The 25,658-nt window shown below is 43.6% G+C and overlaps 1 protein-coding gene across 1 annotated transcript in view; it reads right to left on the bottom strand.

Moving 5' to 3' along the window:
* The window catches only part of zc3h4 (zinc finger CCCH-type containing 4), a 48,967-nt gene extending 28,050 nt beyond the window's left edge, over window positions 1-20,917 (bottom strand). The window contains exons 1-6 of the mRNA XM_085973607.1: window positions 20,595-20,917; window positions 12,435-12,672; window positions 10,575-10,685; window positions 8,278-8,548; window positions 6,450-7,201; window positions 596-709 (exon numbers count right to left, since the gene is read on the bottom strand). Coding sequence (XP_085829733.1) covers window positions 596-709; window positions 6,450-7,201; window positions 8,278-8,548; window positions 10,575-10,685; window positions 12,435-12,672; window positions 20,595-20,716 — 1,608 coding nt within the window. The 5' untranslated portion in view covers window positions 20,717-20,917. The remainder of the gene's footprint in view (window positions 1-595; window positions 710-6,449; window positions 7,202-8,277; window positions 8,549-10,574; window positions 10,686-12,434; window positions 12,673-20,594) is intronic.
* Between the last annotated feature and the right edge of the window lie 4,741 nt (window positions 20,918-25,658).

Raw genomic sequence — 25,658 nt, 5'->3', positions numbered from 1 at the left:
AGTATGTGGCTCGGTGCCAATTTTTGTTTGATAACGCTCCTCTGAAGCACCTTGGGACATTTTACTACATTAAAGGCACCATATAAATATAAGTTGTTATTGCTTTTGTAGGAACTGGATTTGCATCCACAATCCCTCACACGATGAATACCAGGTCTAATCACATCTGGATGCTAGGTGCTCCACCAGGGAAGGGGTGAAAAGCTGGAAAGCAAGTCAAGTGCATCTCCTAATAACTAGTTACACCAAGGCAGAACCCTGGAAATTGATAACCTGCAGCCTCAGTCAACTGAGGAATGGTATGCAGTAAAAATATAAGAGATGGAAAGAAAGAAAATATGCTGGGCATAAATTGGTGGCTAAAATTATTCGTGAGCAGTTTGCTGGAAAATGATTAGCAATGGAATAATATAAATTCAACCACTTCCTTCAAAAGCAAACTATAATTTTTCAAAATCTATTTTCTAATACAGCAGAGCAATTAGTTGGATGTTATCAGCCAGAACAGAAGGTGATGGGGATCCAGGTCTCCTGATACTCTGGGTTTCTCAGCATAGTATTACAGCAAGACTGATGCTCACAAGCATTTCCTCACCTTTGAGCACCTGCCCTCTACAAAGAACTTGCAAAGTACTTTCCCTTTCTTCTCGTTACACGGTTGATGTCCTAGGTCGTGCATGTTCCTCATATGCCTCTCATCATTGAGAGCCTAGCAAAACACAAAAGGTTGGGTGGGATGGAGTGAGGGAGTTAACCATGTTCAGTACCGTCAACTAATATGATATAAAATGAAATACGTGTAAATCAGAGATGCAACAGTGGTAAATACACTATTGAACTGGAAAATGAGTATAAGAGACATAAGCATCCTCCTCAAAAATGTTAATACAGGTGGTTTTAAGACATTATTTGCAATGGTTTATTGCCACCAAAAAAGACACAATTTGACTTGTCCCTATTCCCATTGTAAAACAATGTCTTATTCTCCCTCATACTCTATATTGTTGGAGAAGAGGTCAGGCTGCATTTTGTCACCTACTTTTTCTAACAATGTAATGGAAAACATCATGATCAAAGCAATGGAAAATACTGACACCAAAGACAGTACCTGAATGTATAAGGATTGTCCAGCATCTGGTAAAGGAGCTGCAATATGCAGATGATACAGCCATTGCCACTGGGTCTTGGCTACCCAAAAATGAAGACAACAAAAGAGAGTGAAGGAAGATTGAAGAAAATGGATATTGATGGAAAAGGTCAATGAGTGTATGTACCTGGGAAGTTCTTCATCCAGCAAATGGGGATGTCAGAAACAAGTGAAGAGAAAAATTGCTCTAACTGGAAGTGTTTCTGACTAATTATGGAAATCACTACAGGTGGTGAGACATGAAAGTGTGTGTGAGGCTATTGATAAGTCAATGCTTCCATATGGTGCAACGGCTGGACCCTAATGAAAGCACAGTACAAAGAGTGGATGTTTTGGTGCAAATATCCAAAGAAGATGTTAAATATCAGTTGTGAGACCAACACTGAAGTATTGAGGGTATGTAGTAACACAGAATGCTAGTGAGAATATTTGTAATGGGCAATATATTACTGCTGTAGGACTGAAAATGAGTACACTCAGAAGATGGAAGAATGGATTCCAACTGGGAAGACTGAGTGGAAGATCAAAACTGAGATGGAGGACTGTGTACCGGAAGCTGGAATGCAAGAGTTACAATAGATAAAAAGCTACAGGAGCTGAGGGGAGTAGTGACATTTTTAGTCTAGATAGGACAACTAATTAATACTGAACACTATTCCACTGGATCAGAAAGCCAGCACACAGCCTGTTCCTAGGCATTTGTCCGTGTATCTGCTTGCATGACGGAAGCCTACAGTGATTCGTTTCCCAATTTTTTTTCTTCCTCTTCATGGGAAATCATTAGTGAAATCTGGTACTCTCCCTAGGTAATGCTTGGTGAGATCTGGTACTGTCCGTGGGTAATGCTTGGTGTGATCTGGTACTGTCCATGGGTAATACTTGGTGTGATCTGGTACTGTCCATGGGTAATGCTTGGTGTGATCTGGTACTCTCCGTGGGTAATGCTTGGTGAGATCTGGTACTGTCCGTGGGTAATGCTTGGTGTGATCTGCTACTGTCCATGGGTAATGCTTGGTGAGATCTGGTACTGTCCGTGGGTAATGCTTGGTGAGATCTGGTACTGTCCGTGGGTAATGCTTGGTGTGATCTGGTACTGTCCATGGGTAATACTTGGTGTGATCTGGTACTCTCCGTGGGTAATGCTTGGTGTGATCTGGTACTGTCCATGGGTAATGCTTGGTGAGATCTGGTACTGTCCATGGGTAATACTTGGTGTGATCTGGTACTGTCCATGGGTAATGCTTGGTGTGATCTGGTACTGTCCATGGGTAATGCTTGGTGAGATCTGGTACTGTCCGTGGGTAATACTTGGTGAGATCTGGTACTGTCCATGGGTAATGCTTGGTGTGATCTGGTACTGTCCATGGGTAATGCTTGGTGAGATCTGGTACTGTCCATGGGTAATGCTTGGTGTGATCTGGTACTGTCCGTGGGTAATGCTTGGTGAGATCTGGTACTGTCCATGGGTAATGCTTGGTGTGATCTGGTACTGTCCGTGGGTAATGCTTGGTGAGATCTGGTACTGTCCATGGGTAATGCTTGGTGTGATCTGGTACTGTCCATGGGTAATGCTTGGTGAGATCTGGTACTGTCCACGGGTAATACTTGGTGTGACCTGGTACTGTCCACGGGTAATGCTTGGTGAGATCTGGTACTGTCCATGGGTAATGCTTGGTGAGATCTGGTACTGTCCGTGGGTAATGCTTGGTGAGATCTGGTACTGTCCATGGGTAATGCTTGGTGAGATCTGGTACTGTCCATGGGTAATGCTTGGTGTGATCTGGTACTGTCCATGGGTAATGCTTGGTGAGATCTGGTACTGTCCATGGGTAATACTTGGTGAGATCTGGTACTGTCCATGGGTAATGCTTGGTGAGATCTGGTACTGTCCGTGGGTAATGCTTGGTGTGATCTGGTACTGTCCATGGGTAATGCTTGGTGAGATCTGGTACTGTCCGTGGGTAATGCTTGGTGAGATCTGGTACTGTCCGTGGGTAATGCTTGGTGTGATCTGGTACTGTCCATGGGTAATACTTGGTGTGATCTGGTACTGTCCATGGGTAATACTTGGTGTGACCTGGTACTGTCCATGGGTAATGCTTGGTGTGATCTGGTACTGTCCATGGGTAATGCTTGGTGAGATCTGGTACTGTCCATGGGTAATACTTGGTGTGACCTGGTACTGTCCACGGGTAATGCTTGGTGAGATCTGGTACTGTCCATGGGTAATGCTTGGTGAGATCTGGTACTGTCCGTGGGTAATGCTTGGTGAGATCTGGTACTGTCCATGGGTAATGCTTGGTGAGATCTGGTACTGTCCGTGGGTAATACTTGGTGTGATCTGGTACTGTCCGTGGGTAATGCTTGGTGTGATCTGGTACTGTCCATGGGTAATGCTTGGTGAGATCTGGTACTGTCCATGGGTAATACTTGGTGTGACCTGGTACTGTCCACGGGTAATGCTTGGTGAGATCTGGTACTGTCCATGGGTAATGCTTGGTGAGATCTGGTACTGTCCGTGGGTAATGCTTGGTGAGATCTGGTACTGTCCATGGGTAATGCTTGGTGAGATCTGGTACTGTCCGTGGGTAATACTTGGTGAGATCTGGTACTGTCCATGGGTAATACTTGGTGAGATCTGGTACTGTCCATGGGTAATGCTTGGTGAGATCTGGTACTGTCCGTGGGTAATACTTGGTGAGATCTGGTACTGTCCATGGGTAATACTTAGTGAGATCTGGTACTGTCCATGGGTAATACTTGGTGTGATCTGGTACTGTCCATGGGTAATACTTGGTGTGATCTGGTACTGTCCATGGGTAATACTTGGTGTGACCTGGTACTGTCCATGGGTAATACTTGGTGAGATCTGGTACTGTCCATGGGTAATGCTTGGTGAGATCTGGTACTGTCCGTGGGTAATACTTGGTGAGATCTGGTACTGTCCATGGGTAATACTTGGTGAGATCTGGTACTCTCCGTGGGTAATGCTTGGTGTGATCTGGTACTGTCCGTGGGTAATGCTTGGTGAGATCTGGTACTGTCCGTGGGTAATGCTTGGTGAGATCTGGTACTGTCCGTGGGTAATGCTTGGTGAGATCTGGTACTGTCCGTGGGTAATACTTGGTGAGATCTGGTACTGTTCGTGGGTAATACTTGGTGAGATCTGGTACTGTCCATGGGTAATACTTGGTGTGATCTGGTACTGTCCATGGGTAATACTTGGTGAGATCTGGTACTGTCCATAGGTAATACTTGGTGAGATCTGGTACTGTTCGTGGGTAATACTTGGTGAGATCTGGTACTGTCCATGGGTAATGCTTGGTGTGATCTGGTACTGTCCATGGGTAATACTTGGTGAGATCTGGTACTGTCCATGGGTAATGCTTGGTGTGATCTGGTACTGTCCATGGGTAATGCTTGGTGAGATCTGGTACTGTCCATGGGTAATACTTGGTGAGATCTGGTACTGTCCATGGGTAATGCTTGGTGAGATCTGGTACTGTCCATGGGTAATGCTTGGTGAGATCTGGTACTGTCCGTGGGTAATGCTTGGTGAGATCTGGTACTGTCCGTGGGTAATGCTTGGTGTGATCTGGTACTGTCCGTGGGTAATGCTTGGTGTGATCTGGTACTGTTCGTGGGTAATGCTTGGTGTGATCTGGTACTGTCCGTGGGTAATGCTTGGTGAGATCTGGTACTGTCCATGGGTAATACTTGGTGAGATCTGGTACTGTCCATGGGTAATGCTTGGTGAGATCTGGTACTGTCCATGGGTAATGCTTGGTGAGATCTGGTACTGTCCATGGGTAATACTTGGTGAGATCTGGTACTGTCCATGGGTAATGCTTGGTGAGATCTGGTACTGTCCATGGGTAATACTTGGTGAGATCTGGTACTGTCCATGGGTAATGCTTGGTGAGATCTGGTACTGTCCATGGGTAATACTTGGTGTGATCTGGTACTGTCCATGGGTAATGCTTGGTGAGATCTGGTACTGTCCATGGGTAATGCTTGGTGAGATCTGGTACTGTCCATGGGTAATACTTGGTGTGATCTGGTACTGTCCATGGGTAATGCTTGGTGAGATCTGGTACTGTCCATGGGTAATACTTGGTGAGATCTGGTACTGTCCATGGGTAATGCTTGGTGTGATCTGGTACTGTCCATGGGTAATACTTGGTGTGATCTGGTACTGTCCATGGGTAATGCTTGGTGAGATCTGGTACTGTCCATGGGTAATACTTGGTGAGATCTGGTACTGTCCATGGGTAATCACAGAATCACAGAAACCCCACAGTGCAGATAGAGGCCATTTCAGCCCATCGAGCCTGCACCGACACATATCCCACCCTATCCCCGTAACCCCACGTATTTAATCCCCCTAACACTAAGGGTCAATTTATCATAGCCAATCAACCTAACCCGCACATCTTTGGACTGTGGGAGGAAACCGGAGCACCCGGAGAAAACCCACGCAAACACGGGGAGAATGTGCAAACTCCACACAGACAGTTGCCCGAGGCCGGATTCGAACCCGGGTCCCTGGCGCTGTGAGGCAACAGTGCTAACCACTATGCCACCGTGTAATACTTGGTGTGATCTGGTACTGTCCATGGGTAATACTTGGTGTGATCTGGTACTGTCCATGGGTAATGCTTGGTGAGATCTGGTACTGTCCATGGGTAATACTTGGTGAGATCTGGTACTGTCCATGGGTAATACTTGGTGAGATCTGGTACTCAGCTCATGAAGAATTGTGGATACAAATCCACCAACGTGCTACATTGCTTTGATGGCCTTAGGTTACAAAACTATCATATGTAGGTTGGTGCCTTTCATTTCCTCCTGATGGGAGCTCCTGCTCTTATCTGAGCTGCTAAATAAAATCAATAATAATCGAAGTCAGAGCTCCCAAGTGGAAGGTATGAAAGCGACCAAAACAAAATTAAAACATTTGGGCCTATCTTAGTGTCCATTACTAACCAGTGCTGGTAGAGGACAGCGACATCTGCCTCCCTCAATGTGCAAGCGGTGATATAGAAGCTGATAGAAAGTGCCAAGTGAACTAACTGGTTATAGGCGTGAGAACACAACACAAACAAATATAATTTAAACCAAGGCCTTTTTATGTGCAATATATTTCTTCAAACTTTATGCCTTCAAAGTAAGTTTTTCTTCAATATGACTTAGCAACATTTACTCATCCAACTGCATAATAGTCTTCAGCTCTTCTGGGATAACTGCACGTCAAGCAATAATTCAATACTCAAAAAAAAATGTCAGATTTTATGTCTCTTACCCCCATATCTTCATCATAGAGGTCATCGTCACAATCATCCATAGGATCCATCATATGTCCCGGAGGTCCATGTCCTGGCGGTCCATAATCTGGCGGTCCATAATCTGGGGGTCCATAATCCGGCGGTCCATAATCCGGGGGTCCATGTCCCGGCGGTCCATATTCCGGCGGTCCATATTCCGGCGGTCCATATTCCGGCGGTCCATAATCTGGCCCAGGTCCATGACCAGGGGGTGCGTATGCTGGCCCAGGCCCATGCCCTGGTGGTCCATAATCTGGACCAGGTCCATGTCCCGGCCCCTGACCATGACCTGGAGGCCCATGTCCTGGGCCAGGATTGTGACCTGGAGGGGGCCCATGTCCCGGCCCAGGTCCATGACCTGGAGGGGGCCCATGTGCTGGCCCTGATCCGTGACCTGGAGGGGGTCCATGTGTTGGCCCGGAAACATGACCTGGAGGGGGCCCATGTCCCTGGCCTGGGGGCCCATGTCCCTGCCCAGGTCCATGGCCTGGGGGCCCATGTCCCTGCCCAGGTCCTGGTCCATGACTTGTGGGACCATGTGCAGGCCCAGGTCCATGCTCTGGAGGTCCATGTTCTGGTGGTCCATGCCCTGGCCCGGACCCATGTCCTTGTGACCCATGCACTTGGCCATGTGCTCCTCCTCTGCCTCCTCTTCCACCCCGTCCCCTGGCCCTTCCTCGGCCACCTCTGCCTCGGATGCCACGTCCTCTACCACCAGCTCTACCAGGACCTGCAGTTAAAAACAGAGAAGAGAGACAAGAAATAACAGAATTTATAATTAGAATAGGATAAGAATATAAAAGAACAGAAAAGCAATGCACTCAAAAGCATACAACTGGATGAATTATGAACAAATTACAAAATGGATAGCAATGGCTGCAGTGAGAAGTAAAGAAATGTCTAGCAAATATATAACCAATCTTTATCCCTAACTCTTAGTTGTAGAATCTGCCAATACAGTTCAACTTGCACTAATAACACTGCAGGAGTAAAACAAAAAATGTAATCCAACCCTTCAGCCATCCCCATCAAGAGCCCCAGGGAATAAAAGCACCACCTGGTGTAATATTGAGACAGAGAGACCAAGGAGATCCCCGGTTTGATCCTTGGCTTGTGCTAAGCTAATTGTTTGCTGAAGCAGTGATAAAGAACACCTTGCATTTATATAGTGATTTTAACTTCGTAAAACGTCCCAAGATGCTTCATTGCAGTGTTATTAAGCAAGATTTGTCGCAGAGCCACATAAGCAGATATTAGGACAGGTGATGTAGGTTTTAAGGAGTGTCTTAAAGGAGGCGAGAGAGCTGGAGAGGCGGAGAGGTTTAGGCAGGGAATTCCAGAGTTTAGGGCCTAGGCAGCTGAAGGCACGACTGCCAATGGTGGAGCGATGAAAATCGGGGATGAGCAAGAGGCCAGAATTGGAGGAGTGCAGAGATCTCGGAGGGTTGTAGGGCTGGAGGAGTTGACAGAGATAGGGAGGGGCGAGGCCGTGGAGGCTCTGCAATTGACTTCAGCGCCGCTGGGCTAAGGAGACGAGGAAAGAAAGGGCAAGTGTTCTCACCATCATCTACTGACTCCTGATGGAAAGGAATGTGTGTGGGGACAGGATCGTGGTTGATCGTTGGGCCCCGATAGTCGAACAGCCTACTAATCCTGTTTTGGCTCACAGATGAATGGTCACTCGAGAGAGGTAACCGATGGGTCCATGATAACTTACCCCAATATCAGTCAATGCCTCAAAAGGTGGAAAAAAACAGAAGGCAAAAAAAAGGAATACACAAAAGTTCAATTTTCTACAAGCTATACCTGATGTTCCACGCCCCCTATGTCCCATGGGCGTGTGGGCCTGTTGCTGGTGTTGTTGCTGAGAAGCCTCCTTTGCCTTCCTGTACTGGCTTAACTCTTTGGCAAAATCATCATATTCTTCCTCTTCCACATCTGGCGCTTCCTCCTCCTCTTCCTCATAGTCAGCATACTGCTCATCCTCATACTCCTCGTACACGTTATAGTTCATCTTTTCGGATTTCATGTATGTCTTCTTTGGTAAAGGAGCCCCTGAAGGCGGAGGATAAGGTGGCTGCATTGAGTAGAGCATAAGATATCTAATTAATTCAAGGACAGCAAAAATTCAGTAAAAATGTTGATTTACCAAATCATCAAAAACAACAACAGTTGCCCAATGGGTTGGTATGTTAATCGTCTGCCCCACAGTGGGAAAGTACAGTTTTGCACCAATAACCCAGAGTTCCTAATCTTAGCCAGGTCAACAGCAGATAGGTTAGGGCAGAATCCAGCAATAATGCAAATATTGGTAGGAGGTTAAGCCAAGACATTCTTGTGCACCACTCAGCAATTCATGACATAATAGTGGAGCTGAAAGCCTGGAGGCAGGTTCTGTCCTTCCTCTCACCTGACTATGAAAAAGGTGAATCCTCCCCTTCCAATTTTTGTCCTATTTATTTTGATTCTGTAAATAGGGTACATTTTCTCAATGTTTCTTCTGGTTTGTTTGCACACTGCTACTTTTTGTCTTCCTGCTTGCAACTCTCCCTAGTCTGTACACTGCTCCCCGGCCGAGAGGTCAGCTGGCATCCTGCTCATCAGTGTCAGCTGTGGCTCAGTGGGTAGCACACTCGCCTCGGAGTCAGAAGGTTGTGGGTTCAAGTCCCCACTCCAGGGACTTGAGCACATAAATCTAGGCTGATACTCCAGTGCAACACTGAGGGAGCGATGCGCTGTCGGAGCTGCTTTCTTTCGGATGAGACGGTAAACCCAGGCCCCGTCTGCTCTCTCAGGTGGACGTAAAAGATTCCATGGCACTATTTTGAATAAGAGCAGGGAAGTTATCACCGGTGTTCTGGCCAATATTTATCCCTCAATCAACATCACTAAAACAGATTATCTGATCATTATCACATTACTGTTTAGTGGGAGCTTGCTGTATACAAATTGGCTGCCGCGTTTCCTGCATTACAACAGTGACTACACTTCAAAAAGTACAGGAAAGTCTCGTTTAAACGGCACCTAAATATCCGGAATTCTCTATTAACCGGCAACATTCATACTCTGAAAACAACACCTCAATAACTGGAAATGTTGCCGAGTCCGAGTCTCCCGCGGTGGCCGAGTTAGTCAGTGGGGGTAGTTCTCCAAACTGCCGCTACTCGGCTTCTTGGCGCTGTCGGAAGTCGGAACACCTCAATAACAGGAGTCTCACTCTCCCGCGCTGCCGGGAGTACCCAATTACTGTATAATGCACATTTCTTGATTTTTTTTATTTTTGGTTGTTAAAAATAGCCTCGGTAGATAACCCTCTCCGTCATCCGGAATTTTTAATCAACCGGCACCATCCCGGTCCCGTCGGTGCCGGATACAAAAGAGTTTCCTGTATTTTGTTGGCTGTAAATAAATCTTTTCTTTCAGTTCTTAAACAAGCTTCATTCCCCAACGGTTTTACCTTCATGCTCTTCTCTACCAGAATACAAATTCTCAACTAAGACCTTGGGCTGTCTCACTGCTTCACCGCTCATTAATGCAGGAGTCCAGAGTCTCCACTAAGTCCCAGATCTCACACCGCCACCCCTATCCCCCTTATCTCCTTTTATAAACCTAGTCTTAGGGAATACGCCGATTTATTTTTAACTTTATTTTTTCTTCAAAATAACTCATCTGCATCACTGCAAAAAGAAATTAACATTTTATTTTTTAAATCTCCTAAACGCAAATAGAAGATTGATATCCTGCTCTAAGGAGTTCATCGAATCTCCTAGTCACTGGATGTTAAAAATATTTTTGAAAGATATTGACAGCATAAAGAAAGACAGACTTGCATTTATATAGCGCCTTTCACAACCACCTGATGTCCCAAAGCGCTTTACAACCAATGAAGTACTTTTGAAGTGCAGTCACGGTTGTAATGTAGGAAATATGTATCTCAGGCAAGGCTTGGGATCCTTGCAATACAGGAGAGAGGGGAGGGGCAGCAAGAAAAAACCTTGCCGAGGTCACACCCACACTAACCACCGGACAAAACGCTTCAAAGGGTAGCAGTGTAAAGCAAACAACAACATAATACATTAATACTCTACTTCGTCTGCCCTTACCTGTGAATATGGGGGACTGTATTCCCGGTACTTCCGGTACCCCTTCTCCCCGGGACTATAGTCAGACTCATCGCTATAATCAGAATAATCATCACTGGAAGACAAATGACGCTGCAAAGACAATTAAAGTGGAAAGATTGAAAATCCAACACAGCGATGCACATTTAAATTGTCACCTACTGCAACTGGGTGACCCACCAAATAATTAGTCCAGTTTTAGATATCACACCAATACCAGATGGTAGCAACATTTTGAAAGTTATAGTACCAAAAGACAATAAAGGCAACACTACTGTGTCGAGGAATACTGTGAAATTCCAGCCCACTTTACAGCTTCTCAGTTAAAGAAACGGAATAAAATACTATACCCTTGCCATACATATTTTGCAAATAGGATATATACTACTGCAGATTACTGAAGCTAAGTACTGCCACCACTTTGTTCCCTAATGCAATTAACTTCCTTAATTGGCGCTTAGCAATTGTCTATGCGTTGTTGGATCGAAAGTAGCCTGTCCTGCTTTACAATACACTGGGCTGAAACAAAAAGATGGAAAGGTTGAAGGTTCATTAGATTGATTCCTGGGATGACAGCGTTGTCCTATGAGGAGAGAGCGAGCCGATACTCTCTGGAGTTTAGAAGAATGAGAGGTGATCGCATCGAAACATATAAGATTCTAAGGGAGACTGACAGGGTAGATGCTGAGAGGTTGTTTCCCCTGGCTGGAGAGTCTAGTCCCAGGATAAGGGGTTGGCCATTTAAGGAATTTCTTCACTCAGAGGGTTGTGAATCTTTGCTGAATCGTTGAGTATATTCAAGGCTGAGATCGATAGGCTTTTGGACTCTAGGGGAATCAAGAGATATGGAGATCGGGCGGGAAAGTGGAGTTGAGGTTGAAGATCAGCCGTGATCTTATTGAATGGCGGAGCAGGCTCGAGGGGGCCGTACGGCCTACTCCTGCTCCTAATTCTTATATTATGATCGCCAAAATTATTATACGAGTTAAATATTCCCAGACAATATTATTAACCCTAAGGTTCAGCTGCAACCTGTGAATATATCTTGAATGGAGAGCTGTATCCAGAAGTCTAGTCGATATTGGCCCAGATATTCCGATCCCTACGGGTGTGTACGCACTGTGTACACACCCGTAGGGATATCGGAAATGCACAGCGCATGCGCTGAAAACCGGCATTTCTGATCTGTCAAGAATCCACTTGACAGATTGGACGCCTGCCCTGGAGAAGGGCCTCCGCGGGCAGAGAGTTCCGCTTTTTGGAGACCCTCCGCCCACAGAAAACCCTTACAATTCTTATGCCTGGTAAGGCCTGCTTTTACCAGGATAAGAGTTGAAAAAAGTAAAAAAATAAACTAAAAAAATTTCACTGATTTATCATTTAAAAATACTTTAAAAAAGGTAATTTATTTTTAACCCTGTAAAAAACCTGAATTACTTTTTTCAAAAAATTACATTTTTGTTTAAAGATATTTAATTTATTGTAATTTCAACTCATTTTAAAAATGTGATTTTTTTTAATGTATTTAAAGTTTTACTATGTTTTGGGGGTGATCTCCAATCATATATTTGACAGGTCTTCCTGTCAAGTGTATGAAGGGAGATTCCCTTCTTTGATTGGCTGCCCATGGCCCACGTGATCCCAGGGATGCTCCGAACTACCTGCGCCTCTGGGATATGTAGGCCCAGCACACTTGGAGTTTGGAGAGGCCCAGGATCGGAAATGTGCGCGTCCCGGGAGCCCTCAGGTAAGTGCAGAGGTTTTTCCAGATCACAGGCCTCCGCACGCGGGAGGCCTGCGATCGGAAAATACGGGCCATTGTCTAACTTTAGGGCCGATTACCTTGTGCTTTGATTTTCGTTTCTTTTTTGACCTTTTCTTTTCTTTTTCCTTTTCTTTCTTCCGCTTTCTCTTCAACCTACGATGGGATTTGTCCTTGTCCTTATCCTTCTCATCATCCTCGTGATCCCGTTCCTGTTTTTCAGGTTTCTCTTTCTTGATATTCTCCTGGGATTCCTCCTGAACCTCCACTTCCTCACCATCATCTTCTAATTCCCCTTCCTCCAGTTCTCCTTCTTCCCTATATTACCAAAAAATGAATAAATGTCAGGGTCAGAAATTGACATTATGGAGAAAAATAAGTTATTTCATTTAAACTAGCAATTAAGCAAAACAAAATGGCAACTCAAGAAAACTTCAGGATGGTAGTTATAGCCCAGTGAACTGATAGCACTAAAACTACTGGACCTATTTAAGATCAGCACTGACCACCATCCATTTCCACTGAGTACAGGTTTGGTTAGAAGAAGGATGCAAATTTCACTCGAAGCTCAAATAATAAAATAACATTATCATTCCAACAACTCTGTCATATACAGCAACGTGCTAAACATAGTTTGAAAACTTTTTACTAAGTTAAATTTCACTTTAACTTTAAACAAGAACAATTTCCTTCATCTTATGAATAAACTACATTAAGTTGTAAGCAACGTTTACAGCTTTCTCCTGGTGCTGACTAACGCTGGGGTTGGGTTCCACAGGGTCCAGGAACCCTCTGGTACCTCACCCAACTGGTTATTGTTCACTGAGGAGAGTAGACAGTGAAGGTCAATCATTGTTTCACTATGGGTGGGCAACCAGGGGTAGAGAAACCGAGTGCCTCCCTTGAATGGCTGTATTTCCGGCGTTCCCCTTTTTCTCAGAGAATCCCATGCCCTTTCAGGGCAGCCAGTCCACCCCGGGGGGGGGGGGGGGGGAGGGGGGGGGGGCGACACAGGAAACATATTACAAAAGCAAAATACTGCGGATGCTGGAAATCTGAAATAAAAACAGAAAATTTGGAAGTTTTTCCAGCATTTTGTTTTTATTACAGCAAACATATTCCTGTTCTCACCTGACTAATTTTTCCTCTCCAAACCTCATGAAGTCAATTGTGTGGCCCCAACTTACGCCCCAGTTGGGGTTAGTGAGCACAGTACAGACTGGAGATTGAACTTGACCCTTCTGGTTTGTAGTATGGCAATGATTTTATCACCCCACTAAAATAGGGCTCTCCCAATACTCAGCTGATCAAGGCAGTGAATATTTGAGCCAAGTATACCAAGGAGATCCCAGGTTTGATATCTGGTCTGTGCTCAACTAACTGATCTCAACCAGGGTTGAGGTCGGAATGCTACAACTGGCTTCAGTACCCAGTACTGGAGTGGGTGGTTTCCACTCTGAACATGAGCCAATGATCCCTGCTGGAAAGTGTATCTGGATGTTTGGCGAGGACAGCACCAGGATGATTCTCTCCCTCGTCAAACTTCCAACACTAAATATCTTGGTCCGCATACTCAGAGAAAGACCTGTCGAGCAGATATCCAAGAGATTGGACTTCAGCAAGAATCAGTGGCTTCAGGAAAGGGGAGGAAAGGAAAGAGGAAAAATGTTTTTACATTTCTGACTACTGATGCATTACTGCGTTAGTATTATTGGTTTCTATGAACATATTAAGCAGCCAATATGACTAAATTCAGGAAATTAAATAATAAAGCAAACTTCAATCACATCCCCTTTTCTGCTTTGAAAATCACGTATGAATGAAGACATTTTCTGGTTGTTTAAATGTTGAATGGAAAATGTAAACAATGACTTCTAGTGTGGGCATCCAAATGTGAACAACCACATCTTTTACTTTTAGATGGAAGCAACTTTAGATTCAGGCTGCAGTGAGAAAACATGTTGGGTAAAGATACAACTTGGAAAAATATATATGATTATTTTAAATCGTGGCAAGGTCCAGTGACAGATCAGTAATAAGTAGTTGGGCCCTAGACACGAGGTCCCAGCTGTGATCGCTCGTCTCTGTTGAGTTAGCCGATCTCAGTCGAGGCCGTGGTTGGAATATTATACCATTGCACCGCTGGGTTAGAAAAAGCACAACTGGTCAGTGTAACTGCTCCTGATTACTATCAAATAGCTCCGAGGGAAGTGTGAACGCGTGCTTGATAAATGAGGGCAGGCTCAAGCTTGGCTGCAGTGTCCTCTCCCCCTCTGTGGCCACTAACTCAGTGTCATGGCCCACATGTGAATAATGGTCACTTAGGTGAGGTATCATAGGCCACCTGTGGAACCCTGCACAAGGAACCAATGCATTTAGGTGCAGAATTCAGAAAAAAACACGCCTAGGCCTTGCAGCTGCTACAGTAGGTGTGAGAGAGCTAGACATGGTTAATCGCTTGTCTGACCAAGATGACCTATACCTAATATACAACCCTTTACACCTCTTTCCTGCAATTAAAATCTACTTACAAACTATAACACCCGTTAGCTGTTTCTTTGTGAAAATAGTTTGCAGATTTGCACCACCTCTCCCCTACCTATTTTTCCCTCCGCCAGGCCGTGGTTCTCTCCCACTGACCATGACAGTTCTGACGAAGGGCATCGCACAAAATTTGAATCTGTCTTTTTCTGTCAGATGCTGACTGGCATGCTGTGGATTTCCATCATTTCAAAACATACCACTTTTATGTTTGATTGTGCTTTTCTGACGCACCAGCACAAAACTTTAAATCTAAAATATTAATGTGCACCTATCATTTAAAATCTACAAAAATAGTGCAGAACTTTATTCAAATTCATTACTTTGAAAAATTGTCACTTTGTTGAAATGCAATATTAAAATTTCATCTGATAATTTTAAAGTGAGGCATTCTTGGGGCAATTTCCTCTTCTCCTGAAGGCGCTGAATCATACTGGCATGGAGTCCCATGGGCACTCAGTGAGCCTCCAATACCTAACCGAGTGGGCATTCTTTACGCAAGCTTAGACTGTTGCATGCCAGCAAGCTATTCTACCATCTGTGGCACCACAGCCTGGCCCAGCCCTGTCCTCGCCTGACATCAGCACACTTTCCAACATCAGCCGTTGGACTGCATTCAGGAGAGTGAACCCTAGCTGACTTGTTCGCTCCCTGGCCCTGGGGCAGAGGCCAGTTGTAGCACTGCAGTTCAAACCTGACACCCTCCTGGCTTGTACTGCTCAATACAACACCTGGCAGCGAATTGACATACTAGGCAATAGGAATGCAGCACTTAAAAACTTTGTTTAAACCCTTTAAATTGTGTTCTACATCCCTCCAAGAACTCTGCGTTGCTCCAACTCTGGCCTCTTGTGCATCCCCCCACTTCCTCACCCCACCATTGGCAGCTATGGCGGCAGCCATCTCAGCTCTGAACTCTAGAATTCCCTGTCTTCACCTCTCCACCGCTCGAACCTCATGCTCCTTTAAAACCTACCACTTTGACCAAGCTTCTGGTCGCCTCGTCCTAATATCTCCTTCTTTGGCTCAGTGTCAATTATTTGTCTGATTATGCTTCTGTGAAACGTCTTGGAGTGCTTTACTACGTTAAAGGTGCTATATAAAAGCAAATTGTTGATTTTTTTTCAGTAGAATTAACACCAGAACCTTTGCACCATTCACTGCTTATACAAATTTGCAGCTTAAACAGAAACAAGGACTTTGTTATCAGCTGAAGGAGGCTCAGGAATCTTGGTTTTAGGCACAGACTTTAGATATTCTAACATGGCAATACCAGAACTACAATTTCCATTGTGGTGAACTACTCTCAGTCAGACAGTATTGGGGAGATACTGAGCTGACGCAAGCCTCTATCCCAGAGACATACAGTGGGAAAAATCAGGTCTTTGTATGCCGCGTAGATGCCGTTTGCAGTGATGCTGGCAGAAACCTGATAAATTCCCTGTCTGATTTCTGAGGCAAGGAATGGTATACGAGGACTTAAAAATATACTGACAGGGAACCTGGGAACATCCTCCAGGTACCAAATTCCCACTCCCGATATTACAGGCAAACCTCCCAATTGCATTGCCCAGTCAAGGAATCGCAATTCCACAAGGAGTTGGAATAGGTGATCCAGTATGCTCCCATAAAGAACAGAAGATTTAGAAGGTATATTAAAAGTGAAAAAAAAATGTAAACACAGAAATTAAAAACCAAAGTGGGTATTCTATACATCTTCCCTTTGAATTAAAACTGGACAAAAAGACTTCGGAACATCTACATGGTGCGTGTCAACACTGCAAATGCTGAAAAACCTTTGGTGAGATTCCTGAGGTTTTGGGTATAGAACTTCAAATTCAAACTTTCTGGATTACCACTAGCTGTTTCATCAGCAATTGGCATTTTAAAAATGAAGTAACTTCCGGCATTTTAAAAATGAAGTAACTTCAATCAGCCTTCGCATTCAGATTTTGAGAAATTAAATCAGTACTTTGGCTCATCTTCAAAAACTATGTACAGAAAGTAAAAGACGTAATATATGTTGTTGAGGAGCCCCTGGTGGTTAACCTAGCTAGGATTTGGACTGTTCATCTAATGGGGAAAAGGGACATTCTCGTGGCCACTGGTAAGAATTTGCTGCCTGTGGGAAAAAAATCATATTCCAGCTCAGTGTTAATGGTAGATTTGCTCAAATGTTAGCCCAGAGTTCTAACTGTGCAAATGCCAACACCCTGCTAGAATGTTTGTACATGCTACCTACCAATCACCAAGGCTGTTAAACCTACGGTCTTAGAGCAAACTGCAATAAAACATTTGAAAGTGTCTCTTTAATACAAATAGTGAGTCTGATTGCCCCACTGGGTGGGGGAGCAGAGCTCCGGCCTCCGAACACTGGGTTAATACCCGGCAGGGTACTCGCGCCCGATAGCCGTGCATGGTGACTCTCCACTGCATCGGGCCAATCCCCCCACCCCCGGACAGGCCAACAACCCTGTCCACATTAAAAAGGGGGTCTTCATTAAGGAAACAACCCAGAGCTGGATATTAAAGCAGTGAAAGAAATGGGTTGCCTCATGTGCCACTAGGCACAGAAGAGAAGAAGAATGAGACTGTTCATGGCTACATTCAAGTATGAAAGCAGGCAATTACAATTTTCTAACTTTTTAAAAACTGCCTGCATAGTCAACTTAAAATTCACACAAACAAAAAATGCAACTCACTCGATTTATTTCATTATACTAATGATATTTTTTCCCCTTTTTCAGTCAATTATTCTCCCCTCCTGAAGACATTTACTCCTGATGCGATATAGCTCTGTGGGTACCCTCCAGTATCTCGCTCCTCGGGGTCACTATTCAGGTGTGATTCCTGGCAGGCTATTCCAGAATGCAGGCATAACAACGGAACCCAATGCTCTCCTCACCTGATGTTCACATACAGGTGTACTTCCAGCAACAATCAGGAGCCGCAGCTCTGGCTGACTGCCTTTTCTTGCAGGGGCACTGCAGTGTCCTTACTAACATGCTCTCTGAGATCAGCTCCCTCAGCATAGACCAGGAATCCAACCTGGGACCTTCTGGTCTGTATGGCTCTACTGCAAGCTGCTTTTACCATTGGGGAAACACCATCTTTAGACTTTTTAATAAATAGAAAGTTCAACGGATATAGAGTCAAACCTAGGTTGACATAACAATTAAAAATCTTTTATATCCTTCTCCATTTTTAGTTATTTTTCCTCGTCCTTAAGTTCCCAACACATACTGGCTGCGACAACAGCAGCTGATCTAGTTGGAAGGCTCTGTCACCAGCCACTTAACGGCTGACAAGATGGAGTTACTAATTTCCCCAACTTTTGAGAACTGCTCAGCATTTACTTGTGCCAAAAATTGGGAACTCAATGAATGGACACAGAACTTTTTCCTGCTACACTGATGCACAAACTTGCTGCATTACCTTCCCTACCCAATGAAAGAACTGTAAACTCACACATACATAATGATGTGTAACGTAGTACATGTGTATTATGGTCTCAATCAGATTCTGTTCAACTCAGACTATCCTCTGCTTAAAGAATGGAAAGAACTTTTATTCCTTATTTTATTAGCTGCGGAATTATTATCCAAAAGATAAGTTTGATCAATATGACAAGATGGTGATTTGTAAATGGAATAAATATTTAATGAGAATGAAATACTTTTTTTTTTAATCATTTAATTCTCTCTTTCAAACTGATCTGAAATTTCCCAAATGCCATTTCTAGCTTTTCTGTGCACAATTCCATGGCTTTGCAAATGGTGGACTTTTACCCAACTCTTAGCTAATGGTGCTCAGGACATCCACAAGGATTGGCATAAGAACGCGAGACTATCCTGGGGTGATTTTCCAACTATCCCTCCATATCGGAAAGTGTCCAGGCTCTGTTTACCATTATCAACAATACACCATGTTGGGATCCCAGTAATAATCCCAAGTCCTGCTCTTCAGTGGCATTGCGTTTCTGTGTAGCCAGGTTCTATGTTAACCCATATACTGTACAATTACTCTTATGAATTACCAAAATAAAACATTTTGGGCACAGCAACAAGCCATGTTCACATCATAACTATTCTGCCCTGGTTAAAAATGTAAGTTATCAATATCTACACATGAAATTAAGTTATTGAGATCTTCAAGTTTGCACTCACCCCAGTGAATGGACTCTACTTTTAAACCAAATTCCTTTGGTGAGACCTACTTTAAGACATGTACATGATTTTGGCAACATCCTAGAGTGTTATTTTACTCCAGAGCATTGATAAAATAACTGCTTTGTTTATGGATAAGCAATTTACAGTAAAGGTAGGGTTCAACTATGTCAGCACTGACATCCCCGATAGATGTCTAAAATGTTGTTGCGTTTATCCTGCCATAATGGGCTCCAGCTCTTTGTACTCTATGCTGTTCCAGCGTTGTCACTAGGGTAATGTAACATATTGTACCTGTACACCATTGAAAAACATAGGCTTAAGACAACACATTTCAATGTTGTGCCAATATGCTCGTTGTCTGATAATCGTAATTTGGCTCAAATTACTCCCACTATTTGTGTCAAATCTGTAAGTCACCAGTACTTCATTCACTTAGATGAACCCACAATGTACAATTTGAATTTGGAAGGGCAAAATCTACAACTGTATTGATGCGTGTTTTCAGTTCAAGGGGACATAATTTTTTTAATTTTGCATATCCCCCATTACACTTTATTGAAATCCTAATGACAACACTGTACTCTGGCTTCCCGTAACAAGAGAAAATGAGAACTACAGAAGAATGTACACCAAGGGGTCAGTTAATCATGGCTGAAGACAGTGAAAATAATTAAATGAGTTGCAAGTTTTGTTTTTTGCAAAAATATAGGAAAGGATACAGTATCAATGTTTCACAATGCCAAGTAAATATTGTACAAACAGCAGGTGGTGATTTTTTTGTTTTGCTGTGGTTACTACAGTAGCAGATTTTGAAAGGACCAAACTGAAGTCACCAAAGCAAAGAAAATAAATTGTGGGGGGGCAACTGTATTTGTGAAAGGAATGCAAAGTCAGTTTTTTTTTTAAATGGGCCGTGCATACTTAAAAAGAAAATCATCACAAACACACATCAAGATAGCTAAAGAGGGGTTTAAAATAAATTATAAATGTTTCTCTATATACACATGATGATGAGGACGCTGGGTAAAAAAAAAAGAAAATCCAAGTTCAAAGGTGACTTGCCGATGTCCTTTAACCGGGCTGCGTTTTATTAAAGGATATATAGAGCGAAAAATAAACATTAATGTCATAAAAATTAGATTAGCATAACAGAAACAGGCCCTGCTGCAAATAATTCCTGTGCATTCAAGACATATCCACATTGCTCTCTGCCAGCCAAGCATGCGATTAGGCCTTAAACCACCCCCTTACCTCCTGCTTCTTTTTTTAATAAAGAAAATATATAAAACCCAGCGACCACTTTTCCAAGAGGATTTAAATATTTGTTTTTTTCCCCCTTCCTTTTTTTAATAAAAAAAATTCCAAAGATACATTCCTCTACCTTCCGTCTCCTTTTTTTCTTTCAGGAAAAAAAACCTTGGTGAATTGTTGGATAATTTTGTTGTTGTTGTTGATGTTTTTTTTTGATTATTATATAAATAAAAGATAGAAATGTTGGATTAACCAAAAAAAAGGTTGTTTTTACTCGACCTTTCGTCTGCTGACTCAGTGAGGTTGATGTTGTGTTCGTTTTTGGGGGACTGCTTGTTGTTGGAGGAGGTGAGGCTTTCGAGAGACATTCTCTCTCTCCCTTTGGTCTCTCTCTCTCTCATATATATATATATAATAAAAAAGGCCTCTCCCTTAAATTGTTTTTAAAAAAACAAATGCGGGCACGGCAATTCAGAGCTTCTCACTAACTCTATAGAGATCGGGGAAATCAACGGCTCTGGTTACTGCTTAACCGGGGGGACGGGTTTTTTTTTTAAAGTTAATGGCGAGCTGGAGTTTTTTTGTTGTTTTTTTTTCAGTGCGGATCCGAGCCCCCGGGTTTTGTCGCCATTACACACTGACCAGGAGGAAGGGAAGAGAGAGAGAGTAAAAAATCACCGCCACAACATGGCGCCCGCCCGCCCGACGACGACGACCACCACGGACGACGACTACGACGCGCATTCACGGAAACTCACGAACAACGCCGCCGGAATCTGCCGAACCGCCCGACGACGACGCGGAAACTCACGAAGAACGACGCCGGAATCTGCCGAACCGCCCGACGACGACGACGCGGAAACTCACGAAGGACGACGCCGATACCGACGCTTCTCATTCGTCGCTCCACCTGCCGAAGGGTAAAAGGGGGTGACGTCATTTCTTGCGGAAACTCACGAAGAACGACGCCGATGCCGACGCTTCTCATTCGTCGCTCCACCTGCCGAAGGGTAAAAGGGGGTGACGTCATTTCTTACGAAAACGCACGAATGGCCTGCCGCCCAAGCCACCGACGTGCAACATCATTGCACGGAAAGGCACGAATTCCCAGGGCATAAGTTACCTATACAGATTTGTGTGTGTGTAGCTAATATATGGTTATCTTATTATTCGATATATCAAATAATGACATTTTTTAAAATTAAAAACATTTCTTCTGTCTAAATTTGTAGAACAATGCAAACTTCGTTTTATATATTTTTAGAAATAAAAAGAAAGAATTTATACAGACAAATTAGAGAGATGAGTAATAATCATGGGGGATTTCAACTACCCCGATATTAATTGCAGATAAGGGAATGGAGTTCCTACAATGTGTACAGGACTCCTTTCGAACCCAATATGTAAAAAGCCCAACAAGGGAGAATTGGTTATTAGGTCTAGTTATGGGGAATGAGCTAGAGCAGATAAGAGAAGTAAAAGTAGGGGAACATATAGGCAATAGTGACCATAATATAATATGCTTTAAGATGATAATAGAGAAGGACATAAGTATGACAAAAATCAGGTTAATAGATTGGAGAAAAGCTGATTTTGAGGGGCTGAGAATAGAACTTAGGAAGATAAAATGGGCAACAATATTGGCAAACAATGATGTAGAACGACAAAGGGAGACATTTAAAACGGTGTTCAACAGAGTGCAGGAAAAATATATTCCGCTAAAAGGAAAGAACAAACTAAACACTAATGAGACTCCATGGATGAATAAAGACATAAGGGAACAATTGAGGGTAAGGAAAGAGGCATACATCAAGTACATAGACAGCGGAGGTGTGCATGATAAGGGAGAATACAAAGGGATTAGGAGAGAAGTCAAAAAAACAATTAGGAAGGCAAAGAGGAACTATGAAATTAAATGATCAAGCAACATAAAACAAAATGGTGAAATATTTTACATCAATAAAAAAAGAAAGGTTGGGATGGGAATAGGGCCATTAAGGGATAGACAGGACATTACCATAGGTAACGATAGGGAGATGGCAGAAATATTAAATCATTATTTAGTTTTGGTATTTACCAGGGAGATAGAACAGGTGGACATGACATTGGATGATGAGCTGAGTAATGAGATAAGTGCATTTAAAATAAAAAAGGGGATATATTAAATAAACTTATCAAACTCAAAGAGGATAAAACCCCTGGTCCGGATGCATTGCATCCACACATTGTAAAAGAATCTAGGGAAGAGATAGCAGAGGCATTACTACACATATTTAATAACTCGTTAGAAAAAGGTGTAGTGTCAGAGGACTGGCGGATAGCTAACATAATACCTATATTTAAGAAGGGAGATAGAACATGTCCAGGGAATTATAGACCAGTCAGCTTAACATCGGTGGTAGGACAAATAATGGAATCGCGATTAAAGGAGAGAATAGGAGAACATCTAGAAACAAAAAGTATAATAATGAATAGTCAGCATGGATTTCAAAAGGGAAAGTCTTGCTTGACCAACCTCATTGAATTTTTTGAAGAGGTAACAGAGAGAGTAGACAAGGGTAATGCAGTAGATGTAATTTATCTAGATTTTCAAAAGGCCTTCGATAAGGTACCCCATAATAGACTGATGAACAAGGTCAGAGAATGTGGAGTCAAGGGACAAGTAGCAGAATGGATAGTTAGCTGGCTTCAGGACAGAAAGCAGAGAGTGGGGGTAAAGGGTAGCTATTCACAGTGGCAGAAGGTGGGTAGTGGTGTTCCACAAGGATCAGTGCTGGGACCACTGCTGTTCACAATTTATATCAACGATTTAGAATTTGGAATCAAAACACAATTTCTAAATTTGCAGATGACACCAAATCTGCGCACAGCAAGCCCCCACAAACAGCAATGTGATAATGACCAGATAATCTGTTTCACTGATGTTGATTGAGGGATAAACATTAGCCAGGACACCAGGGAGAACTCCCCCTGCTCTTCTTCGAAATAGTGCCATGGGATCTTTTACCTCCACCCGAGAGAGCAGACGGGGCCTCGGTTTAACGTTTCATCCGAAAGACGGCACCTCCGACCGTGCAGCTCTCCCTCAACACTGCACTGGAGTGTCAGCCTAGATTTTTATGCCCGAGTGTCATGGAGTGAGACTTGAACCCACAACCAACTCACTCAGAGGTGAGAATGCCAACCACGGCTGACACTAAAGTAAAGCTCATTCTAAACTAGGTCTATAGGAACATAGGGATGCACAGGACTTCAAAGGGACCACTGCGCTATATCTTGCCTATCCAAAATTTCGGGAAATTCCAAACACCTCAAACAATTCTTCTGCTCAATAAGCTTTTCCCTTACTAGATTGCCAATAGGACTGGCGTAATATTGTTTTTCACTATGGGTACCTGTACTGTTAATATTGTTGATTTTTCTGTAAAATTGATCACTGCATTTGTACTGTTAATCCTAAAGCTGTTTTTAAGGCTTTGTTTTATTATGGCTAATGAATGTAATGGATTTATTATGTAATTGATGAGTTGTAACAAGTACTACCATATTTAAATAAATATGTTTGACTAAAAAAAAAATAAGCTTTCCCTTCAAATAGCTAACATAGAAACATAGAAGATTGGAGCAGGAGTAGGCCATTCGGCCCCTCGAGCCTGCTCCGCCATTCAATGCGATCATGGCTGATCATCCAAATTCAGTACCCTGTCCATGCCTTCTCCCCATATCCCTTGATCCCTTTAGCCTTAAGAAATATATCTAACTCCTTCTTGAATATATTTAATGAATTGGTCTCAACTGCCTTGTGTGGTAGAGAATGCCACAGGTTCACCACTCTCTGGGTGAAGAAATTCCTCCTCATCTCAGTCCTAAATGGCTTACCCCTTATCCTTAGACTGTGACCCCTGGTTCTGGACTCCCCGCCATCGGGAACATTCTTCCTGCATCTAGTCTGTCCAGTCCTGTTAGAATTTTATAAGTTTCAATGAGATCCCCTCTCATTCTTCTAAACTCCAGCGAATATAAGCCTAATCGACCCAATCTCTCCTCATACGTCATTCCTGCCATCCCAGGTATCAGCCTGGTGAATCTTCGCTGCACTCCCTCCATGGCAAGAACATCCTTCCTCAGATAAGGCGACCAAAACTGCACACAATACTCAAGGTGTGGTCTCACCAAGGCCCTGTATAACTGCAGCAAGACATCCTTGCTCCTGTACTCGAATCCTCTCACCATGAAGGCCAACATACCATTTGCCTTCTTAACCACCTGCTGCACCTGCATGCTTACCTTCAGCGACTGGTGCACAAGGACACCCAGGTCTCATTGCATTTCCCCTTTTCCCAATTTATTGCCGTTCAGATAATAATCTGTCTTCCTGTTTTTGCCACCGAAGTGGATAACCTCGCATTTATCCACATTATACTGCATTTGCCATGCATCTGCCCAATCACCCAACCTGTCCAAATCATACTGGAGTTTCTCTGCATCCTCCTCACAGCACACACGCCCACCCAGCTTTGTGTCGTCTGCAAACTTGGAGATATTACATCTAGTTCCCTCGTCTAGATCATTTATAATCGACACTTGGATAAGTAGCTGAAGGAAAGAAATTAGCAGGGGTACGGGGAAAGGGCGGGGCAGTGGGACTCGCTGAAGGACTCTTGCAGAGAGCCAGCACGGGCTCGACGGGCCGAATGGCCTTCTTCCGTGCTGTAACCATTCTATGATATGACCTCTGTCTCCCCATCTGTGTGAAGCAGTTATATCCAAACGTATCCGTTCACCTGCCAGTCTTGCCTGCCTCAATTGTAGCACTCTTGCACAATTGCGAATTGAATGCTAGATTACAGGCAATTTAATGCTTTGGATTCGCATCCAAACGGAGACTATCCAGATTTAATTTGCACAGGAATCTTAGAAGCATATTTACCTTCACATATTGAGTAGATTGGGCCTATACTCTCTGGAGTTTAGAAGAATGAGAGGTGATCTTATTGAAACATACACGATTCAGAAGGGGGTTGACAGGGTAGATGCTGAGAGATTGTTTCCCCTGGCTAGAGAGTCTAGAACTAGGGGACACAGTCTCAGGATAAGGGGTCGGCCATTTAAGACTGAGATGAGGAGGAATTTCTTCACTCGGAGGTTTGTGAATCTTTGGAATTCTCTACCCCAGAGGGCTGTGGATGCTGAGTCTTTGAGTATATTCAAGGCCGAGATCGATAGATTTTTGGACTCTCGGGGAATCGAGGGATATGGAGATCGGGCGGGAAAGTGGAGTTGAGGTCGAAGATCAGCCATGATCTTATTGAATGGCGGAGCAGGCTCGAGGGGCCGTATGGT

This window comes from Somniosus microcephalus, chromosome 34, assembly GCF_052327205.1.
Source record: "Somniosus microcephalus isolate GS21.2 chromosome 34, FLI_Smic_1.0, whole genome shotgun sequence".
Classification (NCBI taxonomy): domain Eukaryota; kingdom Metazoa; phylum Chordata; class Chondrichthyes; order Squaliformes; family Somniosidae; genus Somniosus; species Somniosus microcephalus.
Note: the sequence above shows the minus strand (reverse complement) of the source record. Positions and strands in the feature narration are given on the sequence as shown.